The sequence below is a fragment of the Aphis gossypii genome, chromosome 1 (genome assembly GCF_020184175.1).
Source record: "Aphis gossypii isolate Hap1 chromosome 1, ASM2018417v2, whole genome shotgun sequence".
NCBI lineage: Eukaryota > Metazoa > Arthropoda > Insecta > Hemiptera > Aphididae > Aphis > Aphis gossypii.
In genome coordinates this window covers 74773457-74798086 of record NC_065530.1, presented here as the reverse complement: position 1 = coordinate 74798086, position 24630 = coordinate 74773457, and the positions used below count along the sequence as shown (strand labels likewise).

At 26.4% G+C, this 24630-nt stretch overlaps 1 protein-coding gene across 2 annotated transcripts; it reads right to left on the bottom strand.

The window, feature by feature from the left end:
- Window positions 1-6: 6 nt before the first annotated feature.
- LOC114119731 (liprin-alpha-1) lies at window positions 7-23467 on the bottom strand. Of its 2 annotated transcripts, none has more exons than XM_050197301.1 (20): window positions 23099-23467; window positions 22047-22370; window positions 9288-9389; window positions 9048-9224; window positions 8853-8927; window positions 8675-8782; window positions 6484-6591; window positions 6237-6398; window positions 6046-6165; window positions 5848-5985; window positions 3852-4008; window positions 3657-3778; window positions 3475-3587; window positions 3275-3410; window positions 2586-2978; window positions 1542-1681; window positions 1394-1459; window positions 768-1014; window positions 549-700; window positions 7-472 (listed from the first exon to the last, which is right to left on the bottom strand). In XM_050197301.1, the coding sequence occupies exons 2-20, from the start codon at window positions 22293-22295 to the stop codon at window positions 7-9; spliced, it is 3231 nt and encodes a 1076-aa protein (XP_050053258.1). In that variant the 5' UTR covers window positions 22296-22370; window positions 23099-23467. The 2 variants fall into 2 exon arrangements, with proteins under 2 accessions (XP_050053258.1, XP_050053264.1); XM_050197307.1 differs by having other exon boundaries at window positions 5860-5985; window positions 23099-23465.
- Between the last annotated feature and the right edge of the window lie 1163 nt (window positions 23468-24630).

The window sequence follows — 24630 nt, the reverse complement described above, 5'->3', positions numbered from 1 at the left end:
TTAAACTTACCGATGGAAACCGTCCAGCATTTTTAATTGTGATCTAAAATCACGTTTTGTCAGATGATCAAGCATTCTAGCATCAACAAGACATTCCATAAATGTAGATCGATATTGTGGTAATCCCAATGATGGTAACCAATAGTTTCCAACCCATTCATGATTCATATCACCGAAAGCTAATGTTGAACGAAGAGATTTTGCTGGAGCTGATGGACTTGTCAAAGACACCATCTCCTGAATGGCTAATCTAAGCTTTAGGCGATGTAATGGATTGCTTATTCCAATCTCTCTTTGAATTTCAGTATCCGATAAAGCACTCATTATAGCTCCAGACTTAACATTAGCTCTGCAAGCTGCCACATACCATGCTGGCATTCCAACCCATAATTCTAACCAAGCTACTATAGTTGGTCCATTCCATAAAGCAAAAGGAGTTCCAGCTTTCATTGCTTCTTCGAGTAATTCATGCCTAGAAGTATAGAAAGTAATAGAAGTATTAGACAAGCAATAACCATTAAATAGATAATCAATTTAACAATACTTACTTTTTCTTTTTTCTTCTATCAAAATCACCTTTCTGTCCTAAACTTGCACTACATAGACTAGAAGTATCATCTCCAGCATAGGAACTGGCCAGTGACATATCAGAAGAAGACATGTGACCCAACATACCCATGCCCTCTTTGCCTTTTCCTTGCTATAAATATATAAATATATATATATACATAAATATAAAATTTGATTACAATAAGTAAGTTCAATACCTTTTCTTTTTTACTAAAGAATCGTCCAAGAGATGACTTTATTCCTTTTTTTTTTTGCGCTGCTACAGATGCAGATGAGGGCAATGTATGATGGTATGATTGCATTTGAGAGACACTGAATGCACTGGATATACTTGACAGACTAGTACCAGTTTGACCCATCAATGTCGGACCATGGTGCAAAGAATCTTGACTGCTGTGACGAGAGGACAACGGTGATGGAGGCGTAGAAAACCCACTGGCACCCCTATATTACAAACCCAAACCAACGGCTACTACAAATAACTAAAAAGCACTAAGGAGGGCATATACAGCTCACATTTAATGATTTTAATGTATATACAAGGAAATGATTTATCTATTCATTTTATGAACATTACATTAGTTAATTTAACATGAATGAAACATAAAAATTATGAAAAAAAGATTTAACCTCAAAACATAAATACCGTGTTTTTATTTGGCTTGCGTGCCTGTACATTAAATAATGAAATATGGGTTGTAAGTATATGTACAATATAATATGATACATAATATGAAATAATATGCCTAGTACTACATGGCTTTTAACCATATTTAATATGTCTAATCAAATAAGTAAATTAAAATTACTGCAATACACATACCTTAATGATGAAGAGTTATAATTTATCATATTTAATGTAGAAGGAACAGTATTGATGCCAGCACGCCTATAAAAAATGATTAGCATATTATAAATTTAGTAAATCATTTTTTTTTTTATTTTAACTATTTAAGAATTGTTAAACTAACCTGCGCAGTTCTTCTTGACTATGAGCTAAGGCTTGAGCCACTCGCTCTAATCGCATTGAACGTGCTGTTAATGGACTAGCTGCTCCGTTATTATCTTGTGTTGATGGAATACCCATGTCATCTTCCTCATTAAGCTGAAGCTAAAAATGTATGTAATATATATTGTTATTTTATTAATATATATTACAGATAGAGTAAATCTTTTATACATGAAGTATGACAAACAATGTAAGTTTATAGCATATACTATATAACTCAAATAAAATATTAAAAGTAAAAACTGTATTAGCACTTGACATCATTAGTCTTAGAGGAACACTTAATTTATAGGTGATAGGATATGGAACATAAGCAAACAGTAGACCAAGAAAAATGTAGTGATACCTTAAAAATTGAAACAAATCAACAATAAAAGATCTGACAACCCAACGTTTTTTATTAAAACACCAACAAGAAACTTATTACTTAATATACACAGTATACCTATGCTTAGCCAAAGAAGATAAATGCCAACTATATTAGAAATTAGGTCATAACTATGTGGCATGGAAGGAATTAATATAAATAGATAACTGGTAAAGCATAAAAACTTAAGCTCAAATCTTTTAAACTGCCTTAAATTTCCAACAACACAGGAATCTTATAAAATCAAGATTTTTAAGAGCTATACAATGCATATAATACGGAACCAGGGTCCAGGTTACAACTTGACTTAGAGCCAAATTCTATATTTTGGAACTTTTAACTATATTTAAGGCTCATATTTTAAAATCCATAAATATTTTTCTACCATTTAAAGAGTGCCTTGTAGCAATACCGTTTTTTTTTTTTTTTTTTTTTTATAAATAGAAACTATCTTTTTTTCTGTAAATTATTAACATGATGACTTTTAATCAAAAACAAAAAGTTAATAGAAAAATATAATAATAAAACCAATCAATACTTCTATATTTCTAAATCACTCAAAATTACGATGATAAAAAAGATTATGTATTAATTATTTGTGGGTTTACGAATAATATTGTACAAAATTATTTTACTTACAGAGTGATATTTATGTAAATATTCTCTCTGAGGAGTAGACCGGCCACTAGCAGGAGGTGACTGTCGATCATAATTACGATTTCTAGATAATAGGTTAACATGTTCCATGCTACCAACTCTGGATTCAAGTTCTTCTGCTCGGGCTTCGGTATTTTGTTTTTCAGCTTGAATTAGTCTTATCTCTGTATTGATTGCATCTAGTTGTTCTTGTAACATCAGAGCTAATGTCTGAGCATCTGCTGCTGAAGGAGATAGCGGTTCGCCTGTATCACAATACATGCCTGGCTCATCATCTAGATCATCATCACCACCATCCATATCTACATCACTAGAAGCATCAAATGCTTGCTGTACATTAGCTAAGACGTGGGCTTGTTGTAATTTTTCCCATTCCTAAAAAAGACACATTTTAAAATATCTATATTGGTACATTCTAATAATATTTATAATATTCTTCCCACAATTCAAAATTAAAAAATTTAATATAGACACCTCTAATAGTGGGCATCTCCACATAATAAACAAAAATTTAACGACTGAGATTGTCCAGTACTTAGAAGTTTCACTGAATGAATAAATAAGTATAACAAGTTATAAAATATAAAGTATATTAAGTTTTTATAGGTTGACTTTTTTTTGGATAACTATAAGTACAAAAAAAAAAAAAAAAAAATTATACACTTAAGTACCTTTGCATGGTTTGATTCCATTGGAGACATTCTAGTTTTCATTGATCTACGTGATAATGAATGAGTATCAAAGTTTGAATGTTGACTAGAACTTTGTACAAAACTCCCTTGATCAGGACCACCAGGAGACAAACTCCTACAAATTGCATGTTATGTATATATATATATATTAAATAAAGAAAATGTAATTATACCCTAACCTTGTTAATGCATCAGTCTGTTGAATATTAAAAGCGATCTCCTGTTGAAGCATTTGCCTTTTAATGTTATCAATTTCCATACGCGCTTTTCCAAGTTCTTTTAATAATTCAGTCTAAAATTGATTTAAAATATTTAAAATTTATGTTTATGATATACCTAACATTATATTTCACAAATAAACCTTTTCTGTTTGAATTTCTTCGACTAGTTTACGACACTTTTCTAGTTCTTGTGTCAGCATGTTTTTCTCTTCTAAAGCATGCATGCGCTCTTTCAAATGTACTTGAAGTCGTTCATTAGATTCTAAAACGTTTATAACAAAAATATATAATAAATATAAATATATATATATATATATAATGTATAATATAATAACCTGATAATAATTTGTCAACTGTAGCTGAAAGTCTTGTATTATGTTCTTCATTCATTTTTAGTCTTTGATTGACTCTCATTACTTCAGCATTTTTCTCTTCTACCTGCGATTCTAATCTTTGAATACGATCTTCAGCAGTACCATGTCTTTCTTGAGCCTAAAATAATTTTGCATTAATTTTATTTATTTATTTCAATACAAATTGTATAACATATAAAGCTAGCATAATAATAAAAGTGAATGAATAATATTCAAACATTCAATTGTAATTTTTTTTTTCAATTCAATATTAACTAGCAATAATTAAAATGTAAATCATTTTTTAAGTATTAAATTTTAAAAATTGATTTTAATTATTTACTCTATAAATATATTTGATATTAAGATTTTGTGTATATAATTTTTTAAGTAATAAGTATATGAGATTTTAAATCCTTTTTACTTTTTCTTATATTTCAAATTTATTGTAAACAAAAATCTGCCAATAACAGAAATAATGTGATAGTATACTCTGTTTACTAGGTAGTTGTGATAGGTAAGCAATCATCATCTTTCAGCAAAAAGAGTATAGAAGAATAAACATTTGTTTGTGCAAACAAAGTAAAGTTTATATGGTTTATAGATAATCTGATTTGAATAATATTTTCAAATGATTATTCAATGATGAGAAATAGAAAATTACTATCAAAAGCTTTTATATATTAACAGCCATTTTTTAGTGATTAAAATTTTAGATTGTATCTAATCTATACAATTTATTTAAAAGAACAAAAATATTATATTTTATATCATTTTGAAAATAGATGATTTAGAACCTAATTTTGGATTACCTAGTTGTAAGTTATAACATTTGATTCTATAATTTGTTGGAACAACATAGTAACAATACTGTTTGGTACAAATGTACAGGTGGTAGTATAATTCTACTTTTAAATAATAATTTAACCTTAAGCTTTGAATACAAATATGGGTATCTCTATTAAGAGGATGTCATACCCACATGTGTTCTCCGTCTTACACCCATAAACAATTTAAATGTTCGTTTACCAGTTTCAATAGTGTATTTTTAGTTTTGATATTAGAATGAATTGATTGAACTATCATAAAATTTATTGGTAAGATTATTTAGGGCTCCACATAGACTTTTATTTGTATTATTATTATTTTTTTAAGTTACGACATTTTAGAAACTGTACATTTTAAAATGATCATAACTTACTTAAAAATAATATCAATAAAAAGCTATATGGAGGGCCTCAAACCAGGTGTCTCCAATCTATGGCCCACCCAAGCTAATTTGTTTTGAAAATAATATATTAGTATACATTATCTATTCTTCAATTTCATTACTTTCTCATTTCTTAAAATATGCTTGGCCCGCAATGAAAAAACATATTTCAGTTTGGGATAGCTGTAAAAAAAGGTTGGAGACCTTTGCTCTAAATAATAATTTGATCTTTAAATTTATTAATAGGTCAATTCACTCTAATATCAAAACTAACAGCACACTATTGAAACTGGTGATCGAACATTTGCCATGTTGTATGTGTGTACGACGGAGACAAGATAATATGTAGTTTAAATTCTTACTAAATAAAAATCATACAATTATTAATATATTTTGAAATATTAGCAAAATATATCTAAACAATAATTATCCTACTTATATATGAAAATATATTCAAAAGGTGTTTTTCTTTATTATAACATGTAAATAAACAATAAAACACAGTAAACCATCTTGCATATGTACACTAACTTATATTTTAAGATATGCATCAAGTAAAAAATATATTTAGTTGTAAAAATAGCAGGAAATCGTGCTTAAAGCATAAATAGAAGTAAAAAGGTATTCAAGACTCAATAAAAATTGAATATTAAAAGTACTATGACTAGTCTAAACTAATAAATAATACGAGTTCGACAACAGGTTGGGTGAGAAAAACAAAAAGAATAAAATTGAGAAAAAGTTTGATCTGTTGAACGAATCTCGTACCTGAGCCCTTACCTGGGTAAGGGCTTCCATTCGCTGTTTTAATTCTTGTTCAATCTCAGGTAGAGTTGCAAATTGTGCCAATTTCTGTTCACATAATTCTAACTTTTCATGAGTTGCACGTGTCTTTTCTTCTTGTAACTGAAAAAATGTAATTGTAAAATTAAAAATTATATATATTAAAGGGAACATCATACATACTTTTAAGTGAGCTTCCTTATGCCTAAGTTCTTGCTCTAATTTATCATTTAAATCATGCAATGAGGTAGATTCACGTTGTAAATTCATGTATTTTTTTTCCAAGGAACTTATCCGTTCTTCCTATAGAATATAAAATTAAAAATACATAATTAACATTAAATAATACGACATGAAAAATAACCTCTATTTACCTGTTCTTCTTTGATAGAAATATTTTCTCTTAATTCATGATGTAAATTATTACTATTTTCTTGAGATTTATGAAGTTCTCGCTGTGTTTTTGAGAGTGAATCCTCTAATTCAGAAACTCGACTTGATAATTCATTCATTTTCCAAGTGCCATACTCAGAATTCTAAGTTAAACATTTTATTATTATTTTTAAAGTTCATTTTTAAATTTGTTCATTAAGCAATGTTATGTTTTTTATTTTGACAAACCTCTTGATCAATACTATTATTAAGACAATTGTCCATGTGTGTGTTGACTAGTTTTTCATCTTGTGCATACTTAGTAGTTTCATCAATGTGACCATTCAGTGTTCTATTCTGACATGCAAATCAATCACTTTACACAAAATGCTTAAAAATACTCATGCTAGCATATTATTAAACTAAATAAACTAATTTATCATAATAAAAAATATAATACACACCCAATTAATATATTTATACGAAAAAAATGTTCAAGTAAAATGTAAAAATCAACTAAAATAAAATTTAAGATTTAAGTATTTGATATATATATTATTTTGGGATAGTGAGGATATATTTATATAGTAGCTTAAAAGTAAATAAAAAAATAAAAGATAACTTGTTCTGTTATACATTAGTTTTTGAGTGAACTTTGTCAATGAGTATTTTACTATAATGGGTAGTTTTTTTTTTTTAATTAAATGGTTAATTAAAGGGAAACAATAGTAAGTATTAATATTACTGCAAGTAACTATATTATATTAATTTATTTTTAATATATGTATATTGTATACATAAAAAAAAGAAAATTAAATGAAAAAAGTAAAATACAGCTTAATATAATAAAAAGATATTATAATTTATAATTGCTGTTAATCTAACCTAACCGGTAATGATCAACTTACTAGTCCTAAAATTGTGCTGCTCAGGTATAACATTATTAACCATGATGCAGTATTATTGATATGGGCCAATCATTTTAGAAATTTAACAGGTAATCAGATAATGACACCGGAGTTATGGAACTTATTTTCCAGACACTAAGGAAAATACTGGTAACTAATAAGCTTATAATAGTAGATAAATTAAAAATTGGATCGACAATTAAAGAATACTGAGTGGATATGGTATCTAAACTGGACATTTGATTGTTTTAGTAAGTATTTGTCAAGGTATTGGGAGTACATAAACATAATTTAGTGAAAAAACTACAAAAGATGGAACCTCATACCCGCAACTGACCAAATGAACAAACATTATGAAATGGCAATGAAAAGTTTTTAAGGTACCTATTTTTAACTATTATAAGAACAGCTTATGAGGAATTTTGTACTTGATGTTTTTAATGGGGAAACAATGATGTTATAATATAAATTGAAAAATAAAAAATATTTCATGTCTATGAATAGCTTAAAATAAGACAAAATATATAGAAAATTATATTAACTATTTGGTTAAAATATCAAGTCTCTATAGCATATTATTCTTTTCATAATAGCTACTAAAATATAAAATCAATTTCGTCAAAAACCAGTGTTGTGTAAATAATTCTATTTTTACTATGTATTTTACGATTATTAAGTAATGAGAATTTCCTACTTATATTTCTCATAAGTATTAACAAGATAAAATGTTCTATTAGAAATTTTCTTCAATCTTGAAGATCGAATCTAAGTTTTTATTCTAGAACGTGATTACATACAAAAAATAAAAAAAATTAAATCATGCTTAAAGTTAACTATATAATATAAAAAAAACATGAAAAAGGTTGGGGTATTATGTAATCAACAATTATTCATAGACTTAATTATAAACAAAATTAATGATAAAATAAAATAATGTCTTAAAATAGATCAAGGAATAAGAGTAGTGGGAAAATAAATTGAAATAAATTAAATAAAAATTACAATTTTCACATTATTTTCTAAAATATTAAAAATAAAAAAACAATGAGAAAATGTCAAAAACTACATTCTTTTTAGATTTATTAGATACAATTTTCAAAGATTTTAATTTTAACCTTTTAAATCAAAGTAAATTACTCTATGTCTCTATACAAATAAATATTTAATTAACACACATAGATTTATGTTTAACAACGATAATAGTTACTTTTTAATCTAATAAAAATAATATCCATGCCTTTTAAATTTACCCATATGCAAAGAATATTTATTTCATACCTTATACAAATGAATTGCTATATTGATTTAATACTACCTACCTTTTCTAAATGCTATATATTGTATTTTATCTAAAATTAACTAATTTAATAATACATCTATTTACTAATTAGGGTCATGTGATTGTATACAAAAATTATTTTCATAAAAAAGTGCATATCTACAATCTAAAACTTGATTTTATAAAAATAAATGTAAAATAATAATTTATCAGCTATTAGATAAATGTCAATTAATAATAAAACGAAAATTACTTTTATAGCATGAGGTTGAGAACAAGAGCCATCCACATTATCAGAACTTCCATTTTCTTGGGTAATGGAATCATCTTCCGTTTTACCACCAGATTTTAACACATCAAGCTATAAAATTTGTTAAGTATAAAATAAAATATTAAAATCTAAATAAAGTTGATAATTTAATTATTAATACCTCTTGCATAGTGCTTTCTAGTTTCTCTTCAAGTTTAGCATTGGCTTCTAGAGCATACCTTAATCTATCCCTTACCTGTTTATAAAAATAAAATTAACCAATAAATAATTAACAAATTAACTTAAGATAAATTTTAATAGATTTAAGTAATCAATAACACATTGTATAATACAAATAATTATTTTTGATACTTACTTTCTCATCAAGAGCTTTATGATGTTCAAAAAGACTTTTAAGTGCTTTTAAAACTTCTACTTCACTGGAAACACCCGAATAAGCTTGTGGATTTTGATTTGTCTGCCTTTTAATGACAGTTGATCGTATTGACCTTTCATGTCTAGATACTAAACTTTCCAAATGTTCTAATAGCAACTAAAATTAAAAAAGTTAAAATATTAGTTAATATTTTAAATGATAGAATTATTAAATATATACTCTTGTATTGCTTCTTTCAGCTTTTAATTCGGCAATTTCTTCATCTCTTGCAGCTAATTGGTCACGTGTTTGACTTAGTTCTTTTCTTAATGCAGCAATTTCCTAAATGACAAAAGAGTGTCAACTATTACTAAGTAAGTAAATTATACTTTATAATCATATTCTCATTGTCTCAATCATTATTCAAAAGGTACAGATTAACTAGGTACCAATAAATTTGTATTTGTATTTTTAATTTTAATATTAATTAATTTTTATTTTCAAAACAGCACAGTAATATAATTATTATAATGGCACTTTAAACTTTAAGTTAAAGGTATAATTATAAACATTTTAATAAGAACGAATTATATCATTAAGTATTGATGTATTATTATTGAGTATGTGTATAATATATTACATTTAAGTATACAACTACATTATAAATTAACAATTATCGATCTAAATCTTTGATTTAAAATTATTAACAATACATAACTGTTGGGTAATTATTATATAGAATTAAAAAAAAATAAAACGATGAAATATGTTTACCTGAAGCAAAACTAGGTGTAACATACAAGAACATGTGCTAACATTGTTATTAATATTAGCTAAACGGTTTAATTTATACTGTGAATTATCACAAGTTTCATGAACCGTAGTTGCAGCATCATTTAATAATGATGAAAGTGTATCAGAGCGTTTTGAACGATATATTATGTTTATATTGTTCATAGTTAATTGTTATTTAAAATAACACAAATAATAATTAAACATTATTTATTACATTTTGCAAAAATGAAATAGAAATGCCAAGAAATACAGAATTCATACTTAACTCAAAGGCTATGCAATTCATACTAAGGGGGAAAATGCATACTCCATTGAAACACCCTATTGAAATGGAAAGTAAAAAAAAAAAAGGAAAGGGATATTTACTACAAGCTAGCATATTGCCAATGGTAGTAAAAGCTTATATTTTATTATGAATACTCCCCTAATAATCACAGAGCAGCACATATTACATCTGTTTTTTTTTAGACAGAATTTGAACATCCAAAGGACTTATTACTCAAATATTCAACATGATCCATTTTACCGAAGAAAAAACATTTTCTGATTCCAAGTAGATAGTGATTCAAAAGAAATATTAAAAATAGTAAAAACTAAAACAATAAAATTTACGAAATATGAATTTTATAATTTGATATAATTACAATTCACTCAAATATTTAAAGTAATGATAAATAATGGAAAATGCTAAACCTAAATATTGTCACGTTATGAATAGCAAGGAAGAGGTAACACACTGAGTATGACGTCCTATTAAATATTTTAAAAAACACATCTTAATAAAAAAAATGAAAGCATTTACAATTAAATTCAATTTCATACAGTAAAACGAATAATAATTTGTTTCAAATTGCAATAAGGTGGATTCCGTTTATAATAAATTAGTAAAATATTGGTAATTAGTAAAGCTGAAAAGTTGTAGGGTTTGCATTTTTTTCTATATACTCTCGATTTATAGCAGAAAAAGCTAGATATCCGAACTATATGATGGTAAATTTAAAAATTGAAAACTTAAAATACATATTTTGCATTTTTTTAGTTTTAAAAGATTATTCGTTGGAATTTTAAATACCTATTTTATTTTTACGTATTTAACATTTACCGTTAAACTGTAAAATAATACAAGTAATAAATAAAAAAAGATATCAAAAAATAAAACAGAAATACACATTTTACTGTTGAGATAATATATTTCGTATCTATCGACAACAATACATTGTACAGAAAATATGGGTAATTGTGAATTTAGCGATCGTGATTAGCCTATAATTTTTTATGGTAATAATTTATTACAATAAATGTTTTATTTTTCTGAAAGGGAGCTAAGGACAAAGATAAATTATTTTAAATTGTCGTAGATTAACTATTTAAGCGCTAAAAAGTGTCTATAAATAAAAATACCAATACAAATATTATGTAGGAACTGATTGCAAGTGTTACCTACTGAATAATAATACTACTTAAATAATGTAATAATAAATCATACAGAAATATAAAGAAAGTATAATATAATAAAAGTAATATCTCGAGTATTATAATAAGAATAATAAACGTGACCTTAATGTTCGGATTTTTAAAGTAATAATTAAAATCGAAATATAAATTGCCTAAACTTTTTTTTATAAAGTTCGTATCTTCAAGATTTTTTTATCAAAATAAGTTGCACAATAGATAATTTATGAATGTATAAAAAAATTTAAAGTTTAAGATCATCGAAAATTCATAAAAGACTTAATCAAATCCAAAATATTAACATTCTTTAATAGTATTCTAATCTTTATGGTACTTGTAAATTTTAATGGTTACTCAGCTTATACGTAGGTATACTAATGAGTAATAATCTTTTTTTTATCAAATATTTACATATTTCAGCAAAGCGATTTTTAGAGTATTTCATGAATACAACATTTTTTTTTATTTTGTTAAATAAGTCGATATTTATTTTATCGTGTTTTAATAATACTTGTATTTTTTACGATGATGGGAAAAAAGTTCAGGAAAAAAATGCGAGAAAAAAGTACGGGAATAAGATTGTTTTGAGATTTTTTTTTATTTATTATGCATTTACCATTATCATAAACTTATAGTTCAAAAATATATTTAATTATTATAATTTTTTAATGTTTTAATAATCGTTTACTGCTTAGAATACATCAAATACTCAGTTGATTTGAAGTATCATACATATTACATACAATTTTATGTCAATTTGCGGTATTACTTTGTAAGAGTTTCTTTATATACATTTTTTTACAGTTATGTCATAAAAGTAAAAAACGTATTTGTGACCGCTATTTATTATTTACTAATGCCAAGAAGAGTACCTACTTACAAGAAATTAGTTAGTATTTTATACGAGAAATAAGTTGAGTGAAATTTTTTTCCAGATTCTTAAGTAGATACCTATTAAACATTCAATGAGTATTCACTACTCATGAAATAATTTGATCTGATTTAGAAATAAAAAGATGTACCTACCGAAGATGTACATACTGAAAATCAGTGGCGTACGCAAGGGTAGGGTTCTAGGGTTCTGACCCCCCCTGAAATTTTTTTATTTTACAAAAAAATCTTATTTACCACCATTTCAATATTCAATACACAGAGTCGATAATTGTTGGTTATTTTTAATAGATATAAATTAAATTATGAATTGTAATTTGTTACAACTAATTATGCAAAAATTGTTAAGCAAATTATTTAAATTATTTACTCATATAAAACCCTAACCGAATTAAAATCCTGCGTACGCTACTGCTGAAAATACAAAATTTAGAATTTTATAACTTTGTAAACAAATAAAGACAATTATTTAATAGTTGTTACGAACTATAAATTGTACTAAATAATTGTATAAATGATAATAATAAATGCATAATCAATAATATGATAAATAAAAAAAAAAAAACTTAATTTCCTAATACAATTTTATACTTGGCAAGTCACAGATTTACAAATAATTTCAATTTATCATAAAATTAAAAAACGATCATAGGTAAGGATAAGATTAGTAATTCAAAATAAGTGATACTTAAATAATTGTACGTTGATTTTAATTTTAAAAGTAAGATTACTTAAACATTTTAAGATTAAAACATTGAAAATAAGCCAATTTACTATAATTTTAACTTTATATCTACTGATTTTATTCAACAAAAGGTTAAGTATTTACATAAGTGCATGATGTAAAACAAACAGCAGAGCTAAAAATTGACGTAACCAATAAAGTATTTACTTTAATACATTTTGATAAATTATGGTTAATCAAATTAAACATGTATTTTTTGACATTTTATTTGATGTATAGTTAATATAATAATATAGCATAGTACTACAGTAATAGTGGGTCAAATCATAAGTGAAAACTAAACAAGTATATTATTATGTATATGAGATAATGAGATATACACACGTATGATAAATATATAAAATAATATAATATATGTATCATTCACAACATTTCAAACAAACTTTATAATAATTGAAAATGATATTACTAAAACATATTTTTGTAAAGTTAATAAGGCCGTAATTGTGAGGGGAGATCTAGGGGTCTACAACCCCCTCCCCTCCGAAATTTTTAAAAGTAGAAATATTTAACGTAAATTATAGATAAAAATGACAAGTGTTCAGTATCAATATATTTAAAAAACTTTTGGACCCCCCCCTGAAATTTGTTTTTAGTTACGGCCTTAATAGTTAATAATTGTTAATGTTATCAATATAAAAATTATTAATTAATATAGGTATATCCTATGGTATATCGTATATATTACTTTTTTATAATGACTAATGAGTATGGTTATTATTTTTTTTATATTAAGCTTTAAAGTTTAAACAAACTAGTATATTATCTATACTTTATTTAGGATTAACGTTAAGAAGGAATCTCGGCTACATCTCATTGAATTCATATACCTACTATGTAGCGAACTCATGTCCCTGCGCACGAATCAGTAGCCTAGGTTCCTTTTTAACAAAAATGGAATACCCACCTAATATTATTAATATTATCAGTTATCGTTAAATTTAAAACGACTTTTAGAATGATATACCTAATTTAATGAATACGTCTTGTAATAACAATATAAGTATTGATCCATACTTTATATTTAAGCATTAAAATTGTAAATAAACAGATTTTTTAATGGTTTGAAAAAATAAATGAATTATAATTTTATTATAAATAACAATCAATAAATAGGTAAAATTGTACATGAAAATGTATGTTAGGAACGGGCGAATGTAAGTTCCCACACGAGATATAGCTGCAGGTAAAAATTACCCCTGGGTATGCATAGGTAAGTTCCCACACGGAAAAAAATTATGCCTAACACCAAGGCTGGGCAAGTTATCAAATTTTTTTAACTCGTTAAGTAAAGTTATTTTAAAATTATGAAGTTAAAAGTTAAAAGTTACTCATATTTTTTTCGTTAACTCGTTAAGTTAAACGTGAATCTTTGAAAAAAAAAGAACTTAACTTAATTTAAAGTTAAAATTTTCTAATTTTCAAAATAAAAAATTCCAGACTCATACCAATGTTTATTAGATAGTTTTACTTTATGCATAAAAAAATTAGTGAGACATTTTAAAATAATACATCAAAGTATTAACTAGCTTTAAAAAAAAACCTACTTTTCTAAAAATACCATTCAAAGATTTGCATTATTCTTTAGACTAAAATTAACTTGAAGTTAACATGTTAATCTTAAAAAAGTAACTTATTAAATTAAGTTGAGCTTTCACAATAAACTAAATAAATTTTGATTTTTTTCTATTATTATTATTATTTTATACTTAAAATATTGAATTAATTTTTTTTATGTAATTGAAAAACAAAACAAATTTTAACTACACCAATTACGTTTAAGTTGTTATTCTTAAGTCTTAATAAAGTTTGTGTTTGGTATAATTTTTTTTCGTGTGGGAACTTACATACAGGTGTAATTTTTTCCGTGTGGGAACTTACTAAGCCCTAGGAACTAAGAAAATTAAATCAATGTTAATAATTAATAAATTACTTGATTTATAATGACTTAACAGTTAACATGTATAGTACATAAAATATACACCATATAATATTATCATTATTGTATAAGGTTTACCTCTAAGTTTATAATAAAATGATATCTGGTGTACCTACATCTTTAAAATTTTTATCATTTAGACCGAGATTACACCTAAAATAGGTGACAACTAGTTGCGTTCCGTGGTAAAAATTCCTTACAAAGTACGGCCCATTTTTTTTAGCGTACATACGATTATACGAATTGTGGCCCAAATTTTATTAATTAAACAATTTTGAAATATAAAATTATATATTCTTAAGTTTTCATACTACACATATTTTTTATTTCATTAGACATAAGAAAAAAAGTAAAGCACAAAAAAATTAGAATTAATTCGTAAGCGGTGAAACGTTCTCAGCAGTTGAAAAGCAATGACCAAGATGTATTTGGTATTTTGGGTTTCTATACATTGAGCCTGAGATTAATATATTTTTTTTAAATATATCAAACTAACTTCTGAGAAAAACCGTTATTTTTAACTGGTCGAAAATTGTTTTGATATTTGTTAGAAAAACTGAAACAAGTTGTATTTAGCTGCCATGGGTATTTTCTGATTTTGTTTCTTTTAAAATATATTATAATATGTACTTCAATGAGATAAAAACTGCAATGCTGCAAAAATCATTATAGTTCTGAAATTATAGCCTTTACCTAAGTTGTACGCATGTGTGAAACACTCTAATTTATTGAGTTTTTAATGAACTTTTTTTAAAAACTCACATATTTTATTAAGTTAAGAATGAATTATAGGTAGTAATATTTTCAGTAAAAGTCACCAAACTCGGTCGGACTTCTCGTTGAATGGGTATTCAGTCCCAAAATCTCCAGAGGGTGGGAATAGTATACCAGAAGGAGGGATACCTATCATTATGGTAGACAGGCAATCTAATAAGTGCAAATCTACCCTTCATGTAGACTTAACGAATTAAGTATGACATTTAACTATAATCTATACCTGCTAGTCCCGATCTTATAACTCGAAGTCCTACGAACCTCTAATAAATATTGATAGTTAAAGTAATACGATTAATCTATTATATCCTTATAACTATCTAGAGTCGGATTATAGATCAGAGTTGCCCTAGAGAAATATATATTTGGTAACCAATAAGGAGCTATTAAAATAACATAAATTGTATCAATGTAGGTATAATACGATATGAATATGTGAAAAATGCCAGGTTTTGAAGCAAAATTTCCTTTTGCATCTATACCTAATCTTCAATAATGAAAAGTAATAAGCCTTCAAAAATCTTCTTGGATGGTCAACGTACTAATAATGAAAACAATAATATCAACAAAAATCGAACAAAAACTAAAAAAAATTTAAGATCAGAAGAAATGTAAACATCAAATTACGAATATTTCAATGATAATAATGTAAATATTTGATGAAAATTTTAAGTATCTGTAATTTCTACGATTCTTTCGACATAAAACAAAATTATTTAAAAAAAAAGATGTCGCGTAATATTTCCATTTTCCGTACCTACATTTTTTTTTTGACCTCTTCCTAAATACTAATATAAACTTGATTATTAAGGAAAGTATTAGACATTTTTTACTTCTGACTCGCTGAAATTCAAACTAAATCAAATTAGATCTACTAGAAACTCAAGTTGATGATTGAAAAAATTTTATTGCTCCAAAACACGATAGTGCGATACGATTTATTAACACAATATAATTCATCAATACAATCAATAAATTCAAATCTTTGTTGATATTCGACACAGTTGAGTGTAAATACATTTTACAGCAAATATGGTTTGTATGTGACAGAGAAGGGGCGACTATGAAATTTACTATAAATTATTATTGTACCTTAAAAACAAATAGGTATATTAAAGATATCTTAGCTTTATTTTCTTTATTACCTACTTGTTCTATTTATCAGGAAAATTATAAATCTTACGATATTTGTATTTTATAAAGCGGAAATATTTGTTTTTCAATAACTATTATACATTTTGAATACTATAATATGTGATATGTCTATATAACTAATATTTATTAATTATTTATTGCACGTATTAAGGATTATTTTTTACGAAAGTTATGTTCAATTTTAAAAGAATCATTTATCATATAATTCAGCAGTATAAGTAAGTAATAAATGTGATAAAAATTTAATATTATTTGGTTTAATGAATTTAGGAGAAACCAAAAGTCTAATATCCATAAAATATATTCGATAATACCACACTTTCAAGTTTGAGAATAAATATTAATGGTAACATAACCCCAATCATGTAAAAATACAACGTGAAATTCTAAAAATGAAGTAAAAGGAGTGTTAAATAAGCCAGAAGTAGGGCACCAGGTCAACAACCAGGCCTATCGATCCAATAAGGGTGCGTTCTACAATAGAGTGGAAAAGGGCAATGGATGATGCACTAGACTTTTCAAGACGCCAAAGAAATAATGTACCACGTGTATTATAATCTGATTAAACTTTAATAAAATAATAAGATTTTTTTTAATACGTACATTTTTTAAGAATATTCTTATTTTAGAATAAAATTTAGTATACCTACTATTAAACGTACAATACACAGATGTAAATAAAACTGTATTGATATAAAGAAAAGCTATTATGATAGACTATGCAATTTACAGTGTACTTAATCGGAATAATAAGTATAAAAATATTTGCGTATTTAATTTAATATTTATTTAAATCCAAAAAAGAGATAATTTTAAAGACTTAAAATATCTCGAAAAATACACTTAAAACATTAATATACACGTTTAAATATTATTATTAGAAAGATAGGGGTAAAACAGTAGCTCAGTGGAAATATAGTTTTAATCGATGTTTGAATTTAAAGTATGAATACATTTTATAATAGGTTTTTTGATATTTATATTTAAGAAATAATTTTACTTCCTATATGTATTACCCTACATTGATTGAATACAACATTAAAAACAGTATCAACTGTCAAAAACTAGTTTCACGTTTTTTCTTTATTTTTTTATTTGTTTTTCTGATTATTTAAAGAAAATACTGGGGATTTATTATTTCAATCTGTCTGGAGTACAAACTAGATTATATATTTTGCTATCCAAAATCACCATTAAGTTAAGATCATAATTCATAACACTTTATCGACTAGGTATGTATCGTCGTATATATAGGTATAAAATATTTTACATCATTAACCATTATAAAATTAAAATAATATATTATATTCATTGCTTGGTTCAGAATCTAAAATGAGGAAATGTTCGGGAAATGTGTACTATAAAATCAGTAATACAATATTAGTTAAATATTGTGCATTTCATTCATATAAAATGAAACAAATTTTAAACTATAACTTAAAATTTAGAACTTATAGCTTATTTAAGGTTACATTTTTTTACACAGTAATTTACAGTGTCAATACCAATTACCAATCATTTAAAACTTTAGATTAATGATAGACTAAAATAAGTAACTAGATAACAGTTGAGACAAGATATAGATATATGGTATTGGACACTTATTTTGCTTTGCTCAATCTGGAGCAAGACAATGATAAAATATTATTTTAAATTTAAATGCCATAAGAATCATATAATAAAAATCATTTTGGCGTACTCAACAAATAAGAAAAAAATATAAGTGGTCTTGCTCATATTTGTTTAAATGTTATTCACTATTTTCTTGAAAACAGAAATATGATTCTTGTGTAATTTTCAATTATAAATGGGGTTTAAAATTAATTGTAACTAATTGTAAATGTTTCGGCAAGTTGAAAAAATATAAGAAAAATACAAATCATTTTAACATTAAGTATTGCTCTGCTCAGAATTTAGACTAATTTAAACAACAAACAAATATTTAAGTTTAAGTCAATAACTTAAAAATTAGATGATTTATGGTTAGTTAAACATTATTTCAAGATATCTAAATACATTTTGAACCGATTTTGAAATATTTACTACCTATTTTCAAATTCGAGTTTAATTTTTAGTTCTATAGATGTACCCAATAATTGTTTTTTAAAATTTGTATCTAATTTAAAACAGTTCAGTCAAAATGCAATTACATAAAATTATGAAAAAATTCTTAAAACATTTAATACAGAATTTGATAATTGTAGTGACACTACTATATTAGTAGTGATTATATGCATTGCTACAGCACACAATGTAAAGCACTAATATAGCATACATTGTGAAAATTGTCATTGTATACTACTTACAATCCGTTACAATCTAATTGATGATAAATAAAAATAATATACCTGTATAGTTACATAAGTTATTTGAAATAATTGAAATTATATTACTAAAATGACCACTACTTGCATAATACAAGATAATACGACACATTATGATAGCTATATACTATGATAATGATGAGTGTATTTTTGAATTTTTCAGGTATAATCCATTTATATTTCACTAATAATGTCTCATATCGATGGTAAAGAGTATAAGACAATAAAGTAGTTTTTCATTACTATTTTTATTATCAGTTTTTTCATTTTTTTTTTAAATTAGAATTTTGAAAAGTATTTAATAGGTATTTTTACAATTTAATTAAAAATGTCAAAACCTGAAATGACTGAAACTAAAAGAAAACTACCTAGTATAAAAAATGTTAGAAAAAAAGTAACATGTTACACTTAAATAATAGCATTAGTAAAAGTGAATTAAATTTTAAAAAAATTAGCAGAATTTATAACTCTGTTTTTTGAGAAAAAACACAGTATCATCCAGACAACTATTAATATGTATAGTAGAAATAAATTTATCAAAATTAGACTATGTATTATTATAGTTTTTCCATTTGTTACAAGCTCAGTTATATTTAAATACGAAGGCTAATTTATACTATAAATATTACTATCAAAATGAAATAGATTTATAAGGCATATAATTCAGTATATTATGTAGTAAATTCACTTCATACATACCACAAACATAATACTATACTATCTATTGCCTTTACAATAGAATACAGATATCACTGGTAAATGGTAAAAAGATAAATTATTGTAAATAAATGTCATACAATTATATTATAATATTAAATAAAACATATATTTAATATGTAATAATATTATATAATATTAATATCAAATAGGTTAAAAATACAGAGTTAAGACAAGGGACATTTAGTATGCCAAGGGCTAATGCAGGCTAAGGTAATTTTTATCATGATCGCTAATACAAAAAATGGGATTATGAAAGACAGCTCAGCGCTAAGAGTCAATCTCATAGTATAAAAGTTACACCACTTCCTCAAAACTAAAAAAGCCTTCAAGAAGGCGATATCACTTATGTTGGGAATCACTAACCTACATAATACATAGCACAACATAGCACACAATACATGATTAAGTTTTTATGAATAACATTTGTAATATTTTGATTTGTTATATATTTTTTACACATTATATTATAATTTTAATTAATTAATACAATTATTTGGTAAATATAAAATTATAATTATAATCATTTAAACCTCACCTAAGATTGGTTATTGAAACAGTTTCATACTTGTTAAATAGTCATCTAAACTAGAATAAAATACACACTATATCTAGGTTAAAAATGAAATAAGTATCCAAACTGTGCCACTAATCACTCTTGGACTCCATGGACTCCAAACTACTGTTAAGCTTTATCATAAGTTACAATTGTTAGTGATCCAATAAACAAAACTGTCATATTGTGGTGAATCTACACTGATTTTTTGTATTGATTACTTTTTATTAGTGGGATGTATCTATATCAACATAAGTAATTTAGGTGAACATAATATAATATTATATTTCGATAAGGAAGTAATTCATTAATAATTAAACTTGATACACAATAGAAGATTTAGAAGTATATTAGGTAATGTAAAAACTGAATGTATTCATAAACAGAGTATTACAATACAAATATTATCCATCGAAAATTATTTTTATAATTACTAGGGAACAAACTTTAATGTCTTAAAAAATGTACTAAACAACTTTAAACACGTTATTAAATTCGATAAAAATACAATTTTGAACAGTTTTGTATATGAATAATATTTTTATAGCTTAAAACTTATAAAAAAAAATTTAAAAATAAAAAAAATACACGACTAACGTCTCTACGAGTACCTACTTATAATCGGACACCAATTAGTTTTGTATTGCATATCGTAAAGTTATCGAGATACAGCTGTATAGGTAGATAGATATAATCAGCCGGTCTTCATAAAAATAACTAATTCATGAGAAAAAACGAAACATTTAAAACAATCTCGAAAACAATTTACATTTAATGTATACCTATTGATAAAATTTTTTTAATATTAAGCAATAAATATACATAAAAAAGGCCAAATTCTTTAAAAACCAAAAAAATTAAAAAAGTTTCATTTTTAAATTCTGTGATGTATGAATCAAATTATATACTTGGAAAACATTGCCCTATGCTACCCACTAAAAAAAAGTATTTTGCATCAGTCTGTTCCTTAATAATTACCTACTTCAATAATTTCTTAAGGTCGTCTTCTAAAACCATGACTTTAAAATTACAGAAATGATTTTCAATTGTATCAAGTTACAACATTTTATCAAGTCATTAAGAGGACATCGTACCCGTACGTGTTGTCTCCATCTCACACACGTATGACATAGTAAATTTTCGTTCACCAGATTCAAAAGTATGCTGTTAGTTTTGATATTAGAGTGAATTGACCTATTATATAATTTAAAGGTAAGATTATTATCTAGGGTCCCTCGTAGCCTTTTATTGATATTATTATTTTTAAGTAAGTTATAACCTTTTTGAAACTCTATATTTTAAAATGATCATAACTTACTTAAAAATAATAATATCAATAAAAGGCTACGTGGGGCCTTAGATAATAATCTTACCTTTAAATTATATAATAGGTCAATTCACTCTAAGATCAAAACTAACAGCATACTTTTGAATCTGGTGAACGAAGATTTGCTACCTATGTCATACGTGTGTAAGACGGAGACAACACATGCGGGTACTACGTCCTCTTAAGAAAATAGGTAAAATCTGATTAAATTTACTATACAAATTTATATTATATTAATAAGTTCAGTAACTTATGGATATCTATATTTAAATTTAAATGTAAATAATTGGACAGTTTACTAAATTAACTAAAATTGAAGTTTACCTTTGGAAATGTGGCATCAATTTGTCTTTGAAGAGCATTTCTTTCACTTTCTACTTCGGCCAATTGTTTTTCAGTCTCATCAAGCCTAATTTGACTCTTGCTCAATGTATCCAAAAGTTTGTTGCGTTCTTCGACCACAGTGTCCATAAATTCATTGATGCGAACATCTTCACCAGAAAATTGATGCCGCTGACCACCAATATTATCTTCAGTGATGGTCGGCATAACGTCACACATCATATTCCACATTTTGTCGATTTTTTAATACACTGTCAAGTTATATTAACTATACGCTGAAAGCCATTTCATCGAGTCCCAGTTGTTCTGAAATGAAAAACAATAACGACGTCAAGATCATCGACGGTGGACACCAGTGTTAGGTAGTAGATACGGCACGCACTGTCAAGCGTCAATACAAATTTTTATGACCGATTTACTCTAACTACCGAAATCGAACCGAACAATGGCGCAAATAACGTTTATGCCGAAGAAACATTGGACGATCATACACGATTTCATCGAGAATCGGCGTTCTATACGAACAGAGCGCGGACGCGATCGATTTTCGAAGCTCGAGAAATCGCGACGTTACGTATTATCAATCGAAACTGTTTTATCACGGTTGGCCCGAGAGAGCATGGTGTATAAAGGCGATACTGCCATATTATAATACCGACGACGAAAAAGACCGCAATGTTCCGTGATGCTAATGTCTAGTAATTTTATATGAGATGGGCGTTGTTGTTGTTGTTGTGTGATACGAACGCAAGTCAACAACGACGTGCTGAGACGTGCACAGAAAATTATGTATATATATGTTAAATGTATCGATGAGATATTCCCACAACGTGCAACGTTCGGGGCAACCCCCTCCCCACCACGAGAGCACCGAAAGATAGCACGGATTCAACACACGAGAAAAGAATAAAGATTAAAGCAGCCTTATCATCATTACAAAAAATGAGATGCGGCGGCAAAAATGAGTTCTTCCATTTTTTAATCTTTGACTTCTTCTCCTTATGTCTTTTTATACATAAAATATGCTTACTTACTTAGGTGAAAGGATTATTGAGCGCAAAACGAACGCTTGATGAATCGGCGGTGGTGGGGACACCCGCGCGATATCTGTTTTCAGGAATTTACGCGGGCGATCGACACGGGCATGACGACGGGGCGGCGGCGTCTGACAAGTTCAACGGGGGACTCCAAGACGCGGCTGTAGGCATAGCGCGTGCACTTTGCGGTACCGGATGACGAGAAATGAACCGGAACGGATTGTGAAAACACGACTATTTCGTTTCCGGTGAGTGTCTACGATATTCCGAGAGCGAACATTTAGACCTGGTGAAAGTTTCGGCCATGTTTGCAGTTCGATGGGGGTGCGTTTCGGCAGAGTTCATGGAAGAAATACAATGCGGGCGCGGCTGTTTCCATGACGCTCTAGAGTTGACACTGCGCCCTAGCACGGGGACAGGCGCGCGCGACTGCGGTGGCCTTGTCACGGCGCCCGACCGTCTGACAGACTACGGTTTGCATTTAAATTTTAGACGCGCGCTGTACCGTCTGCAGTCATTATACACAGGCGTGAGACGTTACTCTTACAAAATGTTGGGGAGGGATGGCCAAACAAATCGGAAATGCACTTAGGGCGCTGAAGTCTACACAATTTTTATTAAGGTTGACAAATTAAAATATACTTTGTCGTATTTTTTTGGGTAAAAATTAATAAAAGCGGAATTTTTACTTAGTTAGAAATTTTATCAAATTTTTATGTAAGGAGTCATACATATTACCTATGTAATGTAAATCACATGATATAATACGTAATGTTTTATAATAATTTATTAAAACTTAAAAATATTAAAAATATATTATAAGAGTATTATAATTATCACTTAGTCATTAAAAACTATTATACAAAATACATTAAAAGTAATATAAAAACCTTATAAGAGGACGCCACACCCACATGTGTTGTCTCCGACGTATAAACGGCTTACATAGCAAATGTTCATTCAGTAGAAAAGATTTTGTGTGTTTAACTTAAATATTAGAATGAAGTATAAATCTTTAATAATTAAAATATCATTTAAAAAACATTATAGGATTAGCTTTGTATTATTATACAGAAAATGAGAATCTAACTTATTAAATTTAACAAAAGTATACGCATGACATTTATAATATTTAAAAAATATATATTATATGTTTGTCCTTGTATTTAAAGATTTAAATTTAAACATACTAATATATTATATTTAACTTCTATTAGTAGAACAAAATGTAGTAAAAGAAACCCCATTAATGATGAAATTATGGTGGGAATGAAATTTAATATAGATGTTAGTACCTAGTTAGTTTGTTTATAATCTTTAAATTTTATTAAAAAAAGTTATAGGTAAATGAAATATTAAGTTATTAGCTTTGTTAATATAATAGTTATACTACAATTGTACTGATTTTTCATTCTGTAATTCTAAAATACCATTATGAATTGTATATTGATAATTGATATATTATTAATGTATACTGAATTACGGAATCAAGTATGTGGCCGATTTAAATACTTTGATACTTTAATTTT

What these genes read in the sequence shown, in the direction of transcription:
- LOC114119731 (XM_050197301.1), bottom strand. Translation starts at nt 22,295, where the DNA reads ATGTGGAATATGATGTGTGACGTTATGCCGACCATCACTGAAGATAAT. An exon ending in TTTCTATCAAAGAAGAACAG is followed by an intron (nt 6,166 to 6,236) that starts GTAAATAGAGGT and finishes TATATTCTATAG; the next exon opens with GAAGAACGGATAAGTTCCTT. An exon ending in TTACCCAGGTAAGGGCTCAG is followed by an intron (nt 4,009 to 5,847) that starts GTACGAGATTCG and finishes AAATTATTTTAG; the next exon opens with GCTCAAGAAAGACATGGTAC.